This window comes from Talpa europaea (assembly GCF_964194135.1).
Source record: "Talpa europaea genome assembly, chromosome: 4".
Lineage (NCBI taxonomy): Eukaryota > Metazoa > Chordata > Mammalia > Eulipotyphla > Talpidae > Talpa > Talpa europaea.
In genome coordinates, this window is record NC_140070.1 from 102,193,847 (window position 1) to 102,214,640 (window position 20,794).

A 20,794-nucleotide genomic window follows, 5' to 3' on the forward strand; every position below is an offset into this window, starting at 1 on the left:
ATAGATTATCACTAACATTTTTATTTTCTGAATTTTGGGTTGAAGGAAATCAGTGAGGAGAAATACTATGCACAACTTCTGAGATGTGCCCTTGAAAGGAAATATACTCTTTGCTTTTCCATCTTCTCTTCCTAAGAGCTGAAATGTGGATGTGATGACAAAGACTGGAGTAGATATCATATATCACAGCATAGAAATGATATTGCTGAATGTGGAAAACCAAACTAGAAGACTAGGTCCCTGTCATAGGAGTCACTGTATCAGCTCCAGATTACTCACAATTTCATAGTTACAGAAGAAGTAATTAACTTCTACTTTGTTAAAGCACCTATTGTGTTGACTCCTGCAGAAAAAGTTTGAAATTTCCCGTAACTTTAATAAAGTCATGCAAGGGCTCATGATAGAAAAGAAATGATTTGGTTTTAGCAGTGAGCTTATAGTCTAACTAATCCAGTCACCAATAATGTAGTTGATTCTAATTATTTGCAGTAGTTATGTTCTATAAAATCACCATAAACACTGAATTAAGGAACAATGAACCACTGATACAAAGGAAATACACGGTTAACTTTCCGCAAACCTTTAGTCACTACATTTTTATTAATCAGTCAATAGGAAAATCTTATTTTATATGTGTTTCTATTTAAAGACACCTTATTTAATATTTACCAACATTGAATTCACAGCCAAAGGTGCTATATTTGATGGCTGAACAAAACTTACCTAGGACATGTATTTTCTCAATAGGGCACATCATTTATAAACACTATTTAAATAGCACTTCAGCACTATGCTCGAGATTGACCGACTGATTGATTGATTTAGAACTGGGGTCTAAGCCAGAGGTGCAGGGGGTGAGAGGATTCACCAGAGGCAGAGTGGGGAGCAAAACAGGCAGATCTACTGAAATACACTGCTGAGGGGAGCAGTGGTGAGACAGGAGAGGTCTGCTGTGCCATATGTGGGTTAGCTCCCTGGCCAGGGATTGAATTCAGGCCTTAGTGATAGCGCTGAGACTTAACCCCTAGGCCACCAGAGAGGCCCCCTAAAGTATTTTAATATTAGAAGACTCAGCAATTTAGTCACACTGAGAATGAGGTAGCAGGTTAAAAATAGTATTTGCTATTATCTTGATATTTAATTCATATAAGCCTCTTCCTTATTCCTTTAGATGAAACTTTTGTTTGGATTACTGGTAATATTAGCCATTACTTGAGACAAAATAGGAAAATAAAGATATTTTCATAGCCAATATCAATTAAGATATAGTATATGAAAGGTAGTATGTGAAGTTCCTATTTCCAAAGTGTGAGTGCTTCCCAGCTGACAGCATCTCTGAACTGAGACCAGTCACTTAAGCAGAACTAATACCCATGAAAATATTCCTTTCATTAGCACTAAACAGGCTATGTACTGGAAATTAAAAATCATCTTTTAGCTATTGTGATAAATCAGCTCGATTAGCATAATACTGATACCATTATGTATATATAATAAGCATCATATATAATTTCAGTACATATAAGAAAATCTTAATTCTACATAAGCAGGAAATCAATGATTGACAATGTGAAGATTAAGTTATACTCATTATAAATAATAAGTAAATCTAAAAGGATGACATAGTGCATTGGATAACAAAGAAATACAGCATGATAAGAAATGGATTGCCAGGAATAGTCAAATTTTAAGTACATTGATGCAGTCCTTAGCAATACCATCATAATTAAACTCACCTAGTGTGTCCACACCTTTCCTGCCAGCACGACCAACCATCTGCTTATAAGTAAGAATATCAAGAGGTCGACCACTGAAAATAGGAGTCCGAATAATTACACGACGTGCAGGTAAGTTCACCCCAGATGAAAGAGTAGAAGTTGCTGTCAAGACCCGAATCTGACCTTGACGGAAGGCTCCTTCAATGATATCCCTCTCCTCAAAAGTAAGACCTAAAAAAAAAGGGGTGGGGGGATCAAAATCAACAAACAACTATGAACCAGAGATACACTTTGGGGGTGGGGGTGGGGAAAGGAGGGATTGGGGTCAAAATCAGGGGGTTGCAATTGTATGGTGAATATAAAAATAAAAAATAAATTTAAAAAAAGGGGGAAGATTCAGTGACATGTATTTATCAACACATAATATAAATACTGTGCTTGATCACTTAAAAATGGATCTGAGAATCTGCTACAGGCTAAAGTTGTTTAATTCAGCAACTATCATAATCCTGGTAATTTTGACAACCTATTTGTTTTTAAAAAACTTCTAGCACTCTCAAAATACAATATGGTAATTCTAGAATTAATTTGATTTTGATATATTGGTGAGAATATTTCAACACATGTTGAGATAAAATGAGACACTCAGAGTGGCATAAAATTAGGTTAGAAAGTACCATTCCACCCTAAATTTTAAGGAAATACAGAACAGAAAGGAAACAGTTTTAGAATATACTTCCCCAAAGGTATAAAAAAGCCTATTATCTTGGGCCTCCCCTGGTGGTGCAGCGGTTGAGCGCTGGGTTGCGAGGCTGCCCTCAGCCTCTGAAGTGCCAGTTCAATCCCCGGCCACCGGCGAGGGTCCCACAAAAAAAAAAAAAAAAAAGCCTATATCTTATACTACACAGATAAGTAAACACATTTGTCTTACTTTTGTTTAATCTTACACAATTTCTTAAAATGTAAGAGTATGAAGTGTGGATTACAAGAAATCAAATGCACTCAAATATTATATAAATTATGAGGATTTTTGACAGATTATTAATATGGATACCTGCATGATGAAATGCTACTCCCCATGGTACAGTTTTTTGCAAAACAGAATCCAGTCCTGAAGGCAAATGTTTTAATTGATCCATTACTTCTGAGAGACCTTTTTGCTCCAGAATCACTGGTGGAAGTTCAGATGATCTTATCGGTCCTGTCACACACACACACAAACAAAATGATTAACACTGCTTACCTGTGGCTGGACTCCTTTAAAGTGATGTCTATGTCATGACAGAGGTAAATACTAGAGCAAGAGTTCTGAAATTACTACACACAATAATCACCTAGACACCTTTAAAACTATTGATGTAGGCCCTAATCCCTGTACATTGTAATGCAGTAGGGAGCAAACTGGAAATAAGGAATTATAAATCTTTCCAGTGAATTCTAAGGTACACCAAAGTTTAGTAAACAATGTACTGGGGTGAGACCAAGTACACAGGGGGATCAAAGGAACCAGTTGAATGACTGGGTGGGAAGATTACAGACACTACTCACTCAGAGTATCTGTAACATTCAGAGCCTAAAAACCAAAAGTCAGAAGATATATAAAAATCAGAAGTCTTGCTCAATGTGTATGTCTTCTCAATATCAGCAGTATCAGAATCACATAAGAACTTAGTTCTCTGTGACAAATTTTTTAGATTCCTTGGTACTAATGTGATAATTAATCACCCATTACCTCTGTTTTTTTTCCTATCTATGTAACCAACTCCCCGAGTAATAACTTTCTTAAATATAGATACTACATTTTCTTAAATAATTTCCCAAAGTTTTGGATTCTAACTAGTAAAACTTTTTATAATAGTGGCGGTTTTTTGGTGCTTTGTTGAGGGGCATGGTGTGGTAACATACATCTAAAGAGGTGTGAATCTGTACCTCTAAATAATCATACACAGGGCCTCCCTGGTGGCACAGGGGGTTAAGATGCAATCTGTGAGGCTTCCACAGCCACTGCAGCATGAGTTCGATCCCCGGCCAGGGAGCTACCCACATGGCGCAGCAGACCTCTCCTGACTCACCCGCTGCTCCCCTCAGAGGTGTATTTCGGTCAATCTGCCTGTTCTGCTCCCCACTTGGTCTCTGGTGAATCCTCTCACCCCCCCCCCACACCTCTGGCCTGTACCCCAGTTCTTGTATGCATAAATAAATCAATCTTTTAAAAAAATTATATACATTGTAAACCAATGATACCTCAGTAAAAAATAGTACAATTAAAAATATATACACTTGACATATTGTATATTTTATCTTATCTATTTTTTTAACTTTTTAAAGTAAATTTTCCTTCAAATTTTGAGAACCCAAAGAGGGTTGCCAATGTTTTATTATATTACGTACAACTATGATATTTTAAATTACCATTTACCAACATCTTTATTTCAAAAGAAAAGTTATCATGACATAAAAAATTAGTGGGGATAATTTCAAAATTTAAATTTTAGCCTTATGAAAAATGTGCTGCCTTGACTTTACTTTTCTGGTGAAAATTTCATCATAGACTAGAATTTGGGAACCACTGCTATAAATCAAAGTAAACAGAACCTGAAACGAAGAAAATATATAATTACAATGATTCTGGTTAATGAGGGATACAAATTCTCATGGTACAACATGAGAAACACAAGTTGGCAGTGCAGAAATATCAATTAAGAGGGATTTAGAAGAGATATTATAACCTTGCAACAGAATTTATCCAATATAAAATTCCGGTAAAGTTTTTTTGTTGAAGTTAGACTTAAAAAAAAATATATTACCTGTCCTCATGATGCCACTTACATAAAGAAGTAATAAAACATCCCAATATTTTGTAATAGAACTGGTCTCTGTCCTTCCTACATTTATCTTGGACCCCAAGGAACCACAAGTTAGTAAAAGTGATAAAGGAATAGTGTTCATCCTAGAGTCGTAAAAAATATATACTTGTGCTTATAGCCATACTGTAGATCACTATTCAGCAATAAAAGATAACCAACTGAAAAATATGACCTGGATGAATCTTAAAAATATCATGCTGAGGGCCTCCCCTGATGGTGCAGCGGTTGAGCGCTGGGCTGCGAAGCTGCCCGCAGCCTCTGCAGCACCGGTTCGATCCCTGGCTGCCGACGAGGGTCCCACATAGTGCGACAGACATCTCCTGCAGGGCCCACTGCTCCCCTCAGCAGAGTATTTTGTCAGTCTGCCTGTTCTGCTCCCTGCTCTGGCTCTGGTGAATTCTCTCACCCTCCCGCGCTTCTGACTGTACCCAGTGCTTATATAAATAAATAAATAAATCTTTAAAAAAAAACAAACAAACCATGCTGAATGAAAGAAGCCAGAACAAAAAACACATATGTAATACATGATTTGATTTACATGAAATTCTTGAAAAATAACAACTAATCTATAATGTCAGGTAAGTGGATGCCTGAAACTGGGGAGAGAAGGAGGAAACTGATAACAAAAGTATGGGGAATATAAAAATAAAATTTATTAATTAAAAAAAAAAGGACAGAAGAGAACATTTTAGAGTGATGATCTATGTGTTTATTATAGCGGAGATTAATCAGGTGTATACATTTGTTTAAATTCATTAAATTATACTTAAAATGTTACATTATTGTAGGTAAATTGTATCTAAACAAAGCTGATTTCAAAATATATTTGCATATATCTATAGGTATATTTACATGTGATTCTTTTTATAGTTAGAGTTTAAAAATATAAAGAAAGATAAGGTGTTTTTACCAGAAAAATGTGTGTTTGAAGTTTTATATGCAATTTAGGGGCCTCAAATATTCACTTCTCAAAGTCCATGGATTATAGATGAAGAACTTTACATAAATTTGCATAAACCCAGTATTCTAACAATGTGAAGAATAGCCTGAATCTGTGTACACACTGTCTAAAATGAAAATAAGGAAAGAATCAGTCAACAAAGCAGAGTGTTATAAAGGAATACATAGTGGGCAGATTGAGGCCAACATAAGAAAAGTCAATAAAATCATTAAAATTACTTCCAAGTAAATGTACTAAATATACAAACTTCCATTTTCATCCATAACTTACCCTCAGTTTGATGGTGTAAATTGTAAAACTCACGGGCAATGATCTCTGCCAGTTTCTCACACCATTTCTTTGATGGACAGAAAAGTAATACTGAATAGTTATCACGAATGGTCTCATAACATAAACTAACAACATGGTCCTCATCTCCCTAAAAATAACAAAGAGAAATAGCCACTCAGGTGGAACTTTCAAAACATTTTCATATTAATTTAAAGTCATTTATTTTGCTTCATGGGGAAGGCTTTATGAAAGCCTAACAGAAAAGTATAATAAAAGTCAAGTACAAAATCAGTAACAAAGAAAAAAATAAAACAAGAAGAAAAAAAAAAAGAAATAAATCTTATATAAAGTGAGACGAATATATTTTCTATTCATTCTACTTTTTTTTAAAGATTTTTTTTTAATATTTTATTCTTTCTTTCTTTTTTTTTTTTTTAAGATTTTTTTATTTATTTATACAAGCACTGGGTACAGTCAGAAGCGCAGGAGGGTGAGAGAATTCACCAGAGCCAGAGCGGGGAGCAGAGCAGGCAGAAGGACCGAAGTACACTGCTGAGGGGAGCAGCGGGCGGCAGGAGAGGTCTGCGCGCCATGTGGGACCCTCCCCTCTATTCATTCTACTTTTACGGCTCTTCAACCCCTGGGCAGTGGAGATACCGTGGTGAGCAAAAGAAAACCAGGGCTCACTGGGGAAACATATTTAAGCACTAAACAAATAAATGTAAAATATAACCATATTTTGTAAAACAACTGTATGGTATTTTGAGGCCTCTTATTTGACAGAAATTTAACAGAAATCTGAAAGAAAGGTTTCCCTGAGAAAATGATGTTTTAACTGATATATGAAGGAGGCAGACATTATCTCAATGAAAGGTTAAGGGGGGGAGGGGGACAAAAAAAAACATCAGGCAGAACAAAGAACACATATGAATATTCAGTAGTAGCCCAGTGAGTTCTCAAAACTAGAAGGTCAGTATGTGTAAATGAATTAATTCACCCATCTACTTATTCATTAAAACAAATACTTACTATGTGTCAGATACTGTTCTAAATACTGGGGGTGGAGAACAAATTAGAAAAAAAAAGATTTGCCTTCAGAGTGTTTCTACTCCATTAAGAAGAGGTAGATAATAACAAAAACAAGGTAGGTACACTTAACTCCTAGTATGTTCCCTTTTGAAAAGTATTCAGGAGGAAAATAAGACAGGAAAAATAGGGACCAAGAGTATAAGGGCAGTATTATCTAGATAAAGGTGGCCAAGGATGGTCTGAGAAAGTGACACTGCAACAATATTAAAGATAAGTATTCAGTTTTACAGAAGATACTACATTCAGAAAGGTTTTGGATTTAACTAATATCACAGCCATATCAAGTATCATCATTAGATATCAGATAGGTCTCCACGACTCCAAAATGGTATTCCTTACACTCTACACTATACCTACCATTTAACAAAAGACTGATTTGCACATTAGAATACCTTTTCCCAATTAAAAAGAAAAATCTACAAAATTATTTATATTTATATGTAATTTAAAGCACAGCTACATTTCTTCTCACCATCACTACCAATTATTTAATATCAAACACACTAGCTTAATATTAATACTCTTTCTTTTTTCTTTTTTAAAAAGATTTACTTATTTATGCATACAAGAACTGGGGTACAGGCCAGAGGTGTGGGGGGTGAGAGGATTCACCAGAGACACAGCGAGGAGCAGAACAGGCAGACGGACTGAAATACACTGCTGAGGGGAGCAGCACGCAAGACAGGAGCGATCTGCTGCGCCATGTGGGTTAGCTCCCTGGCCAGGGATTGAACTCGTGCTGCAGTGGCTGGGGATAGCTTCATAGTGTGGGACCTAACCCCCTGCACCACCAGGCCCTTAATATTAATATTCTTTCTAATGGTATGTAATGCATATTTAATTACTTTGCCATCCCTAATTTATACAACTCCAAAACTGTTACCTGTTAGAAAATACAACCAAACACAGTGACTATGGTATAAAAATAGTAACTTACCTTCACTTGTAGCACAGGATGAAATTCCCTCAAAAGCTTCATTGAAGAATCATATATGGAATTTCCAATTTTAACTGATTCCAACAGTGGTACAGGACGAAAGTCAGTGTGGTAGAGTTCAGCATTCAACCAGGAAGCCACAAGCTCCAAATTAGGAAGAGTTGCACTCATGCCAACAATCTGTATGGCATTAGACAGGGGATTGGCTAAATCTGTGTAGCTATGAAAAACAAATGAAAAATGATAGTGAAAGATATAGAATATTAATTACAAAGAGTGCTGCCAACAACATTTTAGATACTGTCCCTTGGTACTTACAAACATACATTCTTTAGGGTATATACCTAGCAGTAAAATTACTGGGTCACAGCTTTAATTTTATTGAATAGTCTTTTGAAGAGACTGCCAAAGTAACACTCCCATAGTTGGTGGTTTATTGTTCCATATCCTTGTCACTAGTATTTCCAATCTTTTTAATGCTAGCCATTATAGAGAATGTGGTAATATGTTTGAAGAAATAATTTATGTATCCTTGATTACTAATGAGATTAAGCATCATATTATATTTATGGACCATTTGGATACCATCTTCTAAACGTCTGTTCAGGTTCCTTGCCCACTGACATATAGGGTTGTGGGGTTTTGGGGTTGGTTTATACAATTTTTTTAATGTTCTGGATAATTACTTTCATCTTTCATTAAGAGTTGCTTTGTCTTCATCATTTCTTTCCTTCTGCTTTCTGCAGCATTATATTTTTTTTAATAATTTTATTTTTATATTCCCCATACAATTGCAATCCCCTTATTTTGACCCCAATCCCTCCCCTCCCGCCCCCTACCCCCCTTAGAGTGTCTCTGGTTCATAGCTTTTTGTTGATTTTGATTTTCACTTTCTTATAGTTATTCATTTTCCTGGTCCCTTATTTAAGTTTTCTAGATTCTTGCTATGAGTGAGACCATCCGGTATTTTTCTTTTTCTTTCTGGCTTATTTAGCTGAGCATGATCCCTTCCAGCACCATCCATGTTGCTGCAAATTTCATGTGTTTATCTTTTTTGAATGCTGAGTAATATTCCATGGTGTATATGTACCACATCTTCTTGATCCAGTCATCTATTTTTGGGCATTTGAGTTGTTTCCAAAGCTTAGCTATTGTAAACAGTGTGCAGCATTACTATTTTTTTCTCAGTTCTTAAGATTAATAACACATTACTTTTTCAATTTCCCTTTCACAACACATTACTTTTTCAATTAACAACAACACATTATAATAATTCACAACACATTACTTTTTCAATTTCCCTTTCACAACAAGTTTAACTTCGATTCACAAGTTTTGATAGGATATATTTTTATTGTATTTTCAACTCAAACTGTCTTTCAATTTCTATTGTAATTGCTTTTTTGACCCAAAAATGGGGCAATATGTATTTCTTAATTTCCCAAAGTGGGAATTTTCTAGTTATTTTTTTATACGTACTTCTAGCTTAATTACACTATTGCAGAGAATATATTTTAAATGACAGTCCTTTAAAATATGTTGCTCAGTATGTGGTAAATACTTTTTTAAATGTTCCATGTGTTACTGTATGTTACATACATACAGTATGCTGCCATTTGGTAGTTATTCTACATACATCCCTTATGACTAGCACAGTTTGAACTGACTAGTACAGTTTGTACTAGTCATATCTTCCATATGTCTACTGATTTGGAATGTACAAGAATTATCTGGATGTTGTCTCACATACTGGGAAAGATATGTTGAAATAACCTTGAACTGTTGAGTACCAGCACAATAAATATAAACAGAGTAACATCAAGATCTCAGGGTGAAATTTCACACTGAAGAAGAAACAGAGCTCTAAAAAAAGCTCCCAGAGAGAATAACATAATCTTACACAAAAGATGAAGCAGCAGCATGCTACTGGGTTTCTCAAAAATAATAAGAAAATGAAGTAATGTCTTCAAACTCTCAAGGAAAAATATTTAAAATCTTGGCTTTTATACCAGGGCAATCTATAAAATAATTACAAGGCATTTTCAGACACGCAAGTTTTCAAAAAAATTATGCTCATACTGAAATAAAAGAAAACTTCCTGAAAACTACCTCCATCCAAAAGAGGAAGTAAACTCATTTGAGTTTTAAGAGAAACTTTCCAGAGAAAGACATGTAATCCTAAAAAGGGGGCTCTGATTCAAGCAATTGGCAATAGGAATGATAACATAAAGAGAGATTTGAAGATAACTGTTGTGCAGCTCACATAGTTACACAGACTAGAACAACTAAGAAGTGTTTAGGAGAAACTTCAATAAGACGAATTTGTTAGAATAACGAATATGTTGAAATTATTAGGTAGAAATTTACACCAGTGGGGAAAAGATAAGGGATAATTCAGTGATAAGTCCATAGAACACCAAACCAATAAACAAAAAAAACCTTATGAATTATGAAGCTAACAAAGAGTAATTTAGAAAGTAAAAGTCATCATGCTCCATGGCTCAGCTGACAAATGGTATTTATATAGTCATAATAGTGTAACACTAAATACTGATCTAAGCAAAATTATAACTATAATTTGGAGAATGGAAAGAGAATAAAGAGGTGGGGGTTGCTGGTGGGCAGAGATTAGGTAAAGAACATAAAAAGGAGATCGCTATGGATTTCTTTTATAGTATAATGTTTAAAGCTCAAAACTCAAGTAGATGCATTTAGAGACACCAATGTAAAGAAATTTTTTTAAAAACTCTGAGTTGCAAATAACTTCTTTGGGAGATAAAGAAATGCTATTTTTCAAAATTAGCTTTGACTACTTAAAGATATGTGTATAACTGATAAATGGGAAAACTGAATTTTAAATTTTCTATCGCAAAAGTAGTGAGCAGTCAGAAATTCAAGAATGTTTTCTTGAAATGGGTATAAAACCACTTCAGTGCTTTTAGTTCTTTCTTTGGAACAAAAATGAACTGCTGTAAATGAATTTCTTCTAAATTATTACTACTCTCCTTTAATTTATTTACTTATATAATTTTGCAGACACATTCTCAACACTGTTTGGAATCTAAGGAATTCAGTTATTTCAGGGACTCACCAAGATGATGATTTCTGAGTAATATAGCAAATCTTCGTCAGTAAAAGTTCCAGCAGATACCCTCGGTGACAGTCTCCCAGCATATGTAATTCATCCACAACCACCATCCCTAGAGATTTTCCAAATACTAGGTTTACAGAGTTTCACAAGAGAATTTTAAGACTCAGTATCTTATATAGTAAACAGTAAGTAGCTAGTGTTACAAAATATTACAAGTAATGTAATTGTTTTTTTAAGATTTTGTTTATTTATTTTTACATAGAAGAATTCGGATGTAGGCCAGAGGGGGTGTGGGTTTATGTGAGAGAGGATTCAACCAGAGACACAGTGAGGAGCAAAAGAGGCAGATCTACTGAAACACACTGCTAAGGGGAGCAGTGGGCAAAACAAGAGAGGTCTGCTGTCCCATGTGGGTTTACCTCCCTCACCTGGGATCAAACTCAGGCCGGCAGATGGTAGCACTGAGAGGCCCAAAGGAAATTCCTAACCATAGAACAAAAAATTAAGACTCCACATAATGGTCAATTTTTTTCTAATATATTTCAGATAGCATAAGTGATGCTAATACAATATATTCTGAATCTTAAAAAAAAAATTACTGACTAACCTACCCAAGGATAACTGCCTCCCTTTAGGCACTTCTAATTGGCAACCTTGTAGAAATATATGTACTATGAGATATCTAAGACTTCTATGACTGTTATTCAGTATATTGAATATTGACTTTTCTACAGGGCAAACAGCCAGAGCAACCGTAGTCATATTAGAAAGTTGCTCATAAAAATAGAATCAGAGCAAAACCAAATGATTTTTGTTTTTTTTAAATTTAAAGGACAGGTTTATTAGGGAAAGGGACAGAAGAATAAAGGACACTTGTATAGACACAAGCAGGAAGAGCTGCCCTGAAAGAGACAGGTTTGCTGAAAGAGGCCTGCGTGGTTGCAGGTGGGCGGCATGGAGGAGAGCGGCCTTCATTGAGGGAGGTCAGTGAAGAGAAGTCCCGGCATGGCACAGTCACGGGCAGGCAAGAAGGCTGCTGCCCTGCAGAGGGAGAGAGTTGGTGAAAAGAAGTACCTGCATAGTCACAGGTGGACAGATGGAGTGCTGTCAAAACCAAATGATTTTTTTTTAAAGATTTATTTATACAAGAAATGGGGTACAGGCCAGATGCGCAGGAGGGTGAGAAGACTCAGCAGAGACAGAGTGGGGAACAGAACAGGCAGACCGATGAAATACACTACTGAGGGGAGCAGCAGGTGCGACAGGAGAGGTCTGCTGCACCATGTGGGACCCTCGCCCACAGGCCAGGATTGAACCAGCACTGCAGAGGCTGCGGACAGCTTCACAGCGCGGCGCTCAACCGCCTGCGCCACCAGGGGAGGCTCCCAAATGATTTTTAAGGGATGTTTCTGTTTGATCATGGTAAACTAATAAGTCACCACAAAATAAAAATATGATTGTAACCCCTTATATACTATTTGGAAAATCAAACCAGTCAATACACTTGGAATAATGCTCCAGAATTATTGAAAATTCATTATCAACCAACACCTTCTTTAAACATTTTGATAACATCAGTTTACACTGTTGTCACCCCACAAATTCTCCCAACCAAAATCAAGACCTTTCAGACTATTTCCTAATGATATAAAATGTTCCTTTCCTCATCAGTCACCTATCTCCAAATCATACTGAAAATGAGTTATTTCAGCATTCATTCATTCATCTATCCAAAAATAGTAATCTACCTAGAATGCCAGGAATTGTGCTAGGTATATTGGATATAACATTTAATAAAATCATATTGTAGTGCTCCAGATATTTAAAGTCCAGTGGGGCCACCACAAGACAATTCTTACAAAATGATGAATGTGATTTCTCTCCAAGCTTTATAAAGCAGTGTCCATGTCTTATTAATCTTTGATTTCACTGCCCACCCTATCAACTCCACCTTTACTATTTAAGTTCACCAAGTTATCAACGAGTAGCTAACTGATACACTTGCTGCTTCTGTTGCTGTTACAGACATTCTCTTCTTGTTGCTACTTCTACATAGTAGGCTTTCCTAAACAGCAATAAACAAACAAACAAACAAACAAATAAAAATAAAAAGATTAAGGTAGAAAATCTTCCTTAAGTCCCAAGCTCAAATACAGTGTCAGTATCTGTACCTCCCTACCATTACCCTGCTAAACAGCAGCTTCTGGATCCAGGCCGAATCTAGATATGACAATACCAAAATATGACAATGACACATACACACTAATTGCAGAGACGGCAGATCCAGCTCTAGTATATTTCCTCCTATTTCTGGTCAAGTTTAGATAGGAAGAAGCAATGAGAAGTGACTCTGGAGTTCGAGGATATCCTCCCTATTTTCTAAAACATAAAAATACCAGAAGTACAGTCAAGAATATCAGCAGGATACAAAACTCCCTTTCCTCCCTCCCCTGAGTATCTAACATTACAGATGCTGATTCTTATCTCCAAAATTAAATGAGACAACAACAAAAAAAATTGAACATCCAGAATCACAATAGTGCCACTCCATTCCATCAAAAAAAATGCAATAGAAAGTATTTGTTGGGCCTCCCCTGGTGGTGCAGTGGGAGGTTGCCCACAGCCTCTGCAGCACCAATTTGATCCCTGGCCACTGGTGAGGGTCCCACATGGCGCAACAGACCTCTCCTGCCATGCCCGCTGCTCCCCTCAGCAGTGTATTTCGTTGGTCTGCCTATTCTGTTCCCTGCTCTGGCTCTGGTGAATCCTCTCACCCTCCCGCACTTCTGACTGTACCCAGTGCTTGTGTAAATAAATAAATAAATCTTTAAAAAAAAAAAAAAAAGAAAGTATTTGTTCATTTCCTAGTTTTCTTACCTAGCAGATCCATCTTCTTTTCCTCTATGAGGCGGTTGATCAGACCATTGGCTCTCTCAATTGTGCAGACAGCAATATCCATGGAAGAGAAGTGTACTGTGGGAGAGCTACTGCCCATATAACCATCTACTTTTATTCCTACTTCCTGAAACAGACTCTGAATTGAGTAGAAAAGAACAACACAGGTTAAATTGTTTTAAATTCTTGAGTTATAGATTGAGTCTATCTCAGAACACAGACTAAGTACATAGAGACACATATCAGGTTACTCTTACTTATTCCTGGCCAAAAACCAACTGGTTCTTTTTAGAATCATATATTAAAAAGATTAGAATTGACAACTCAGTACAGAGATTTTTTTTTTTTTTTTAGAGGCATGTTTTATTTATTTTATTTATTTGTTTGTTTGTTTTTTGTTTATACATGCACTGGGAACAGTCAGAAGTGCAGGAGGGTGAGAGAATTCACCAGAGCCAGAGCGGGGAGCAGAGCAGGCAGAAGGACCGAAGTACACTGCTGAGGGGAGCAGCGGGCGGCAGGAGAGGTCTGCGCGCCATGTGGGACCCTCCTCTGGTGGCCGGGAGCAGCCGGGGATCGAACCGGCGCTGCAGATGTCGCCAGCAGCTTTGCAACCCAGCGCTCAACCGCTGCGCCACCGGGGAGGCCCTCAGTACAGAGATTTTCTGTTAAGACATAGTCAAATAAAATTAAGTATGCCATTTTAATGATACCATTCAATAAAACAGTTCTAAGAACTATTTGTAGAAATTAAAATTGGAGACTACCTTAAGTGCTAACATTTTTAATCTATAAGCAAGAAACTAGTTCTTTTTTTTAACACTGATGTAATACTTTAAGAAACAAATGTATACTTCATGAAGAAAATATTTTCATTATCATACTATAGATTAGTTTTTTTCATATAATGGGAGAAAAGTTTTCAAAAGTTACATGCAGTGGGGCTTTCATGTTGTTTCTCAGTTTAACTTTAACATACCTTCTCAATAAAAAGGATCCTTTCATCATTTTGTTACTTTGGTCTAACTTGAGAGGATGTTACCATGTAGGATCAGCTTTCTTGGCTATTCGGCCTGTGAAATAACTTGAAAGATTTCTAGGACCACAGATCTTACAACTATTCATTCATTAAATGTTTCGGAGTGTTTACTGAGTTAGCCCATAATACTATGGTTAACATGTTCATTTTACCAATGAAAAAACTGAGGCCCATCAGATAATGTGTCTGACTAAAGACATAGTGGCAAACTGAGATTTTGGAGACTAAGAGCACAGTAATCTTGCCATTCCAACAGCACCTTTTTTCACTGCAAAAATCACAATAATAAATCTATTCTCTTAAACGGAGCATTGTATTTGTAAAAATGCCTTAAAAAGGCCTCCCTGGTGCAAAAGGGTTAAAGTCTCAGCACTCAATCTGTCACCAGCCACTGTGCCATCAGTTCAATCCCTAGTCAGGGAGATAACCCACATGGCTGAGTAGACTTCTCCTGTCTTGCCCGCTGCTCCCCTCAGCAGTGTATTTCAGTAGATATGCAGAACAGACTAACAGACCATAGCCCTAGAGTTTTATCTAAGTACTAATGGATCTTGTTCTTCATCCCCCTATTTCCAAATGGCTCTCAATTAGGGTGGGGTACTTCTTTAAACTATTTCCTTTTCAGGCTTCAATCCAGTCCTATACCACTCAGTATAATGCCACTACTGTGAAGGTAGCGAACTTCCCTGAGCCTCATTTTGCTCCCAAATAGTTGGATATAGAATACAATAGTAATGCCGCTAATAGTTTTAGAGGAACATTATCTCCCTTAGAATTCCAGTTCTGCCAAGTGTAGGTTGTGAAAAGTATTGTCTTCTTAAAATGCACCTTTCACATCTGTTTATAGGTTGTGATGAAAGGATTATACCCTGTATAAGTCAGCATTCAGTTGCACATTTACATGCCAATTTAAGTATTCTATTTACTTCCCAAGAAAAAGTTTATAAATTTTAACACAATTTCCACCAATGCCTCTTTTAATCTGATGACCAACTTTTCTCTTTATGCAATGTTTTCCTTCACAAATGCTCAACTTTTAAAGTTATACTGGGACGCAATAAATCATCTTTCACTTATTTTTATAAACTTATTTCAATAATAGCTTCTAGTAACCACAGTTTTGAACTCCGCACAAGAACATTACCTGGAGATAGTATTTCTTCTCTTTAGCCACAGAGACAAAGGGCAGAATAAACAAAGCTTTCTTCCTCATTTCCAAAACCCTCTTCAAAATAAGTAATTCAGCAACAAGAGTCTTCCCAGCACTTGTAGGAGCTAAAACATGTTATTCCACAAAGTTATCACAAAAAGAAGCAATATTTGATAAACTGCATAATGTTTTACACCATATCTAGTAACTCCAGAGCCTAAGACTAACCTATCAAAAAGGCCCCAACTAGCATTTAAAGACTTTATTTGCCCCTGACTTGAAACCAGTTTTCTAAATAACTTTTCTCATACTGAAAAAATTATTAAACAAATTATCAATAGCAACCAATAATGAATATCACTGAGTACATATCTTGTGCCTAAGACCCTTTCCTTTAAAAACTGAATGGTTGAAGGCACTGCTTTGAGGAAGGTGAACAACTTTATATATTATCAATGTAGTTATGATACAAGTTGAGAAAGAGAAGTTAAGAGTTGCTGGTATGGAAAGGAAACAAAAGTTATGAGACAGGAAGAAGAAAAAAGCCAATGCCAACCAGAAAAAAAGAGCATGTGCAAAGGCCTGGAGGGAAGTCTCGTTTGTTTGCATGATAGTAATTTAGTAGGTCTGAAATATAAAACACAAGTTGGGGAATGAAAGAAGAGATAAAACTGCCACATGAAAAAAGCCTTATAATTCTATCATATAAGGAATTTAGAATTTATCCTGAAAGCAAAGCAGAGTGACTAGTGAGTTGAATGAAAAAGGAGTAACAAGATCATGTTTGTATTTTATAAATATCGATTTAGCTGCAGGTGCAGAGCAAGAACAGAGAGAAAAAAATAAACTAGGCTATTGCAAATTCAGAAGATGATAGTAAACTAGGTAATGGACTATGAGCGGAGATGTAGAATCAAGATATCTGACAACAGACACTGGACTTGTTCAATGATGTAAGCTGGTGACCAGAGTTATGAATGACATCCAAATTGTAGTTTATGCAAGTGAATGGTCAAGTCATTCTACCATTGCCACTAACTGTCATTATTTAGCATTTACTGAGTACTTTTATGTGTCAGAAACTGTTCTGACCACTCTCCCACATTCTAATAATTGCATAATACTATGCAAGGCTGCATAGTAAGTAGTACAGACAGTTTCAAGACTGCCAGTCTGACGCCACAGCCTAAACTTTTATCTACTGATAAGTTGTCTGTTTTTTGCAGTCATAATGAAATATCTGAATAGCCAACAATTTCAGAGAAAATTGATTCTAAGAACAAATGATTAGTTTCTAAAATCAGTAGAGTAAGCTCAGAAATTGCTTTGGAATGCCCATGTAAATTTCCTATAAAGTGTACTATATGTGGTTTTGGGTAGACCACTCCGTACAAGCAGGTCAATTCATAAATATTATAAATTAATTGTGTGAACATTAGAAGTGTATTAGAGTATAATGTTCACACAATGAAAGGCAAGTAAGATCAGGGGGAAGATCAGATTTACATCTTCATTGTCTCTCTGGGACGTTTGCTTGTTGAGAGAAATGGCAGGCCAAATAACCGATTAATTTGTTGTTTTTCTTGCTTCTCCCTACCCCAGCTACATATACCGCAGCTTTCTCTAGTTTTAAAGCACTCTCATCCACCTTAAAATCATAACTACCTCAATAGAGTATCCTGTACATTCTATAATTTCTATAAAATAGCAAAGACATAAACTTGCACAAATCTGAATACCTGAATAGACTAAATTCTTTCCTTCCAGGACTTGTCCAAGCAAAAGGCACTCTGCCTGCCATTCAAACATACTTTTTACACCAAAGCTGTGATATTTCTCCAGAACCGCTGTGGGAAGTCCCCAATTTGCCAACAGCAGCTTGTCTGTCTGGTCGTCAGGAACTGTCTGCTTGCTTTCCCCTTTCAGAAAAAAAGAAATCAGTTAACAGTAGAATTTGATCCTAACATAGGGTTTTAGTAGTTAGTCCTCCACTGCGTTTGGGAATTCCTAAGTGGTGTAAAAGTCTATTTCAAGCACATCCAACATAAGGACCTGTCAGGAGTGCTGGGCACTACAGGGAGTAAGATTTGGCCAACCAGCAGGTTGCTTCTGTAAGGTAAAAAGACCCGGAAACCACTTGGATGTTAGTAGCGGAGGCTGCTGGATGTGGGCTGAAACCACGTCCGCGTCTGGACAGACAGTGACCTGCCGCACCAGGTCGGAGCCGCAAACCCACCTGGGGACGGCGCGAAATCAGGGGGAACAAGCAAGCTCCACTGCGCTAGTGCGGCCGCCTCCCGACACGAGGCCGGGCTGGCGGCCCCCCTCGCCCGCAGACCCCAAGAGCCGGCGAGTACCTGCTGCCGCGCCCGGCGGGCGGCCGCGCGTCTTCAGGCCGCGTCCCAGCCCCGGGGGCGGGCTCAGCACCGGCCCGGAGGGGAGCAGGCGGCTGTCATGGCTGTCACCGCCGCTGCCCGAGAAGGAATCGGAGTCCGAGGCCGAGCGCCGCCGTTTCCCACTGCATCGCGGAAGATTCATAGCAAACTCTGCTCGGCCGTTCAGGACAAGGCCCAGCCCCAGCCGGGACTTTGTCCTCCCACCCGGGACAAAGCGGACCCCACCGCAGACGCCGCCATATTCCCGCCAAGGTTTTCAAACTCAACCCTCTTAGCCCGCCCGGAGCCATAGAGTTCTCAGCGGCAAGAGTAACCTGAGAACCATAGAGTCGGGGGACAGAGCGGCTCTCGCTAGTGGTTAAGACTTCCGGCTTCAGCCGCAGCTGTTTGCTCTAGTCAGAGAACCAGAGGACGACCTGTGTTAGGAAAAAAATGGTCTGCATGTGTGATTTCCATTTGTTATCAGAGCGGCCAAAAGTTTCTTTTTTCTCCATTTCTGGTTTGAATAGTAAGGTGATTGTAGCTTCATTAAATAAGAGGGCCATAATAGATTGGAGAAGTAACTTAAAAAAATTATTAGAGACTATGGTATTTTAAAAAATCGTATTACAGATTATGTGCGCAAAACATACAAGTAAAATTTAGGATTTCCCATGGAGCATAGTTTGCCGCTTCTAGTGTATGGTCGTGGGGGCAGAAGCTACTTCTGTACACAATTTTTAGCTAATATACACTGGGGAATAGTGGAGAATTGGGGACATATTGGGGAAATAGATCCCTTATAGAGTATGAATGCTGGATGTATCTGAGTGATTAACTGAGACAACAGCTTATCAATGGATCTTTGCTCTACCTTCTGCAAGTAGAATCAAAGATGTGACACAAACGGTTGCTCGTTAATTATCTGTTAATAGTGTTAATTACACGATTCGTTTCACCAAGCAAATCTAACAGGCGAAAGACCTACAGTTAAGAGGCTGTGCTATTCTTTAACTCTAAAATCTTAACTGAGCCAGTTCAATTTATCAAAAAATCTAATACAAATCTGGGAAATGGCACTTCAGTATCAATCCCGTGAAAACCTGATGTTATAAACATTTTTGAAAGACAATACTCTAAAATTACGCTAGATGGAGACAATGCTCCACGAAGAAAACATTTTTCTTCAATACCTTTTAAGAATCTGTTCAACTAATTGTTGAGCACTATTATGTGCTAGGTACTGGGTGTGCTATTCTTTAACTCTAAAATCTTAACTGAGCCAGCTCAATTTATCAAAAAATCTAATACAAATCTGGGAAATGGCACTTCAGTATCAATCCTGTGAAAACCTCATGTTATAAACATTTTTGAAAGACAATACTCTAAAATTACGCTAGATGGAGACAATGCTCCACGAAGAAAACATTTTTCTTCAATACCTTTTATGCATCTGTTCAATTGTTGAGCACCATTATGTGCTAGGTACTGGGTGTATGTGGCAGGCAGATGGCATGAAACCGTTGCTGCTCTCAAAGAGAAAGCACTTAGAGAAGGAGACAAACAAAATTTAAATTTAAATTATTCTAACAACCAGGCAAAAATGGGCAGAGAAACAAAAAAGATTCTAATTTATAGTGAGGGAAAAGTTCCGAAATGCAGTATAACATAGAGTTCAAGAGTGCTACTCTGAAGCCAATCAGTCTAGGTGTCAAGATATACTAGTAGTGTGATTTTATATGCTTAACCCCTTTCTGTCTCCTTTTCCTCATTGTACGACAATAATAATGGTAACAACCTATTGTATTTGGTTATTATGAGCACTAAGTCCATACAAGCAAAACACCTGGAACAGTGGCTACCCCATAATAAGTACTATTCAGAGAAAGTGATATTTAAATTTCTAAGCAGCTCTCATATATCTAGCATTTGTATGGGAAAAGAACAAACCAAAGAAACCACTAAGTTATTAGACTTGTGTTAGGTGAACTATGGTGAAATGAAGAATATAATTAAGTAGGAATTTAAAGGAATAATTTGTCATCCTACTAAAAAGTCTAAAAAATATTTTAAAATTCATAATTTATTTCAAACATTCAACATATATTTCTAATTGCTCAAAAACTCTTAGAAAACACAGATGAGAAAAAAAATAAAAATGCTAATAATTACCATAATAGGGCCTCCCTGGTGGCACAAGGGGTTAAGACTGCACTATGAAGCCATCCGCAGCCTCTGCAGCACAAGTTCGATCCCCAGCCAGGGAGGTGACCCATGACGCAGAGGACATCTGACTTGCTCGCTGCTCCCCTCTGCAGTGTATTTCAGTCAGTCTGCCTGTTCTGCTCCCCACTGTCTCCAGTTGAATTCTCTCACCTCCCCACACAGACACACACACCTCT

The 20,794-nt window shown here is 37.4% G+C and overlaps 1 protein-coding gene across 1 annotated transcript in view; it reads right to left on the minus strand.

Annotated features, from left to right (window-relative positions):
- POLQ (DNA polymerase theta) overlaps window positions 1-18,555 on the minus strand; it is a gene marked incomplete at both ends in the record, with an annotated part of 71,049 nt that extends 52,494 nt beyond the window's left edge. Inside the window, 9 exons of the mRNA XM_084231648.1 lie at window positions 1,737-1,949; window positions 2,773-2,919; window positions 5,817-5,964; window positions 7,843-8,062; window positions 10,934-11,042; window positions 13,811-13,967; window positions 16,012-16,142; window positions 17,757-17,936; window positions 18,375-18,555. Coding sequence (XP_084087774.1) covers window positions 1,737-1,949; window positions 2,773-2,919; window positions 5,817-5,964; window positions 7,843-8,062; window positions 10,934-11,042; window positions 13,811-13,967; window positions 16,012-16,142; window positions 17,757-17,936; window positions 18,375-18,555 — 1,486 coding nt within the window. The remainder of the gene's footprint in view (window positions 1-1,736; window positions 1,950-2,772; window positions 2,920-5,816; window positions 5,965-7,842; window positions 8,063-10,933; window positions 11,043-13,810; window positions 13,968-16,011; window positions 16,143-17,756; window positions 17,937-18,374) is intronic.
- Window positions 18,556-20,794: the final 2,239 nt, after the last annotated feature.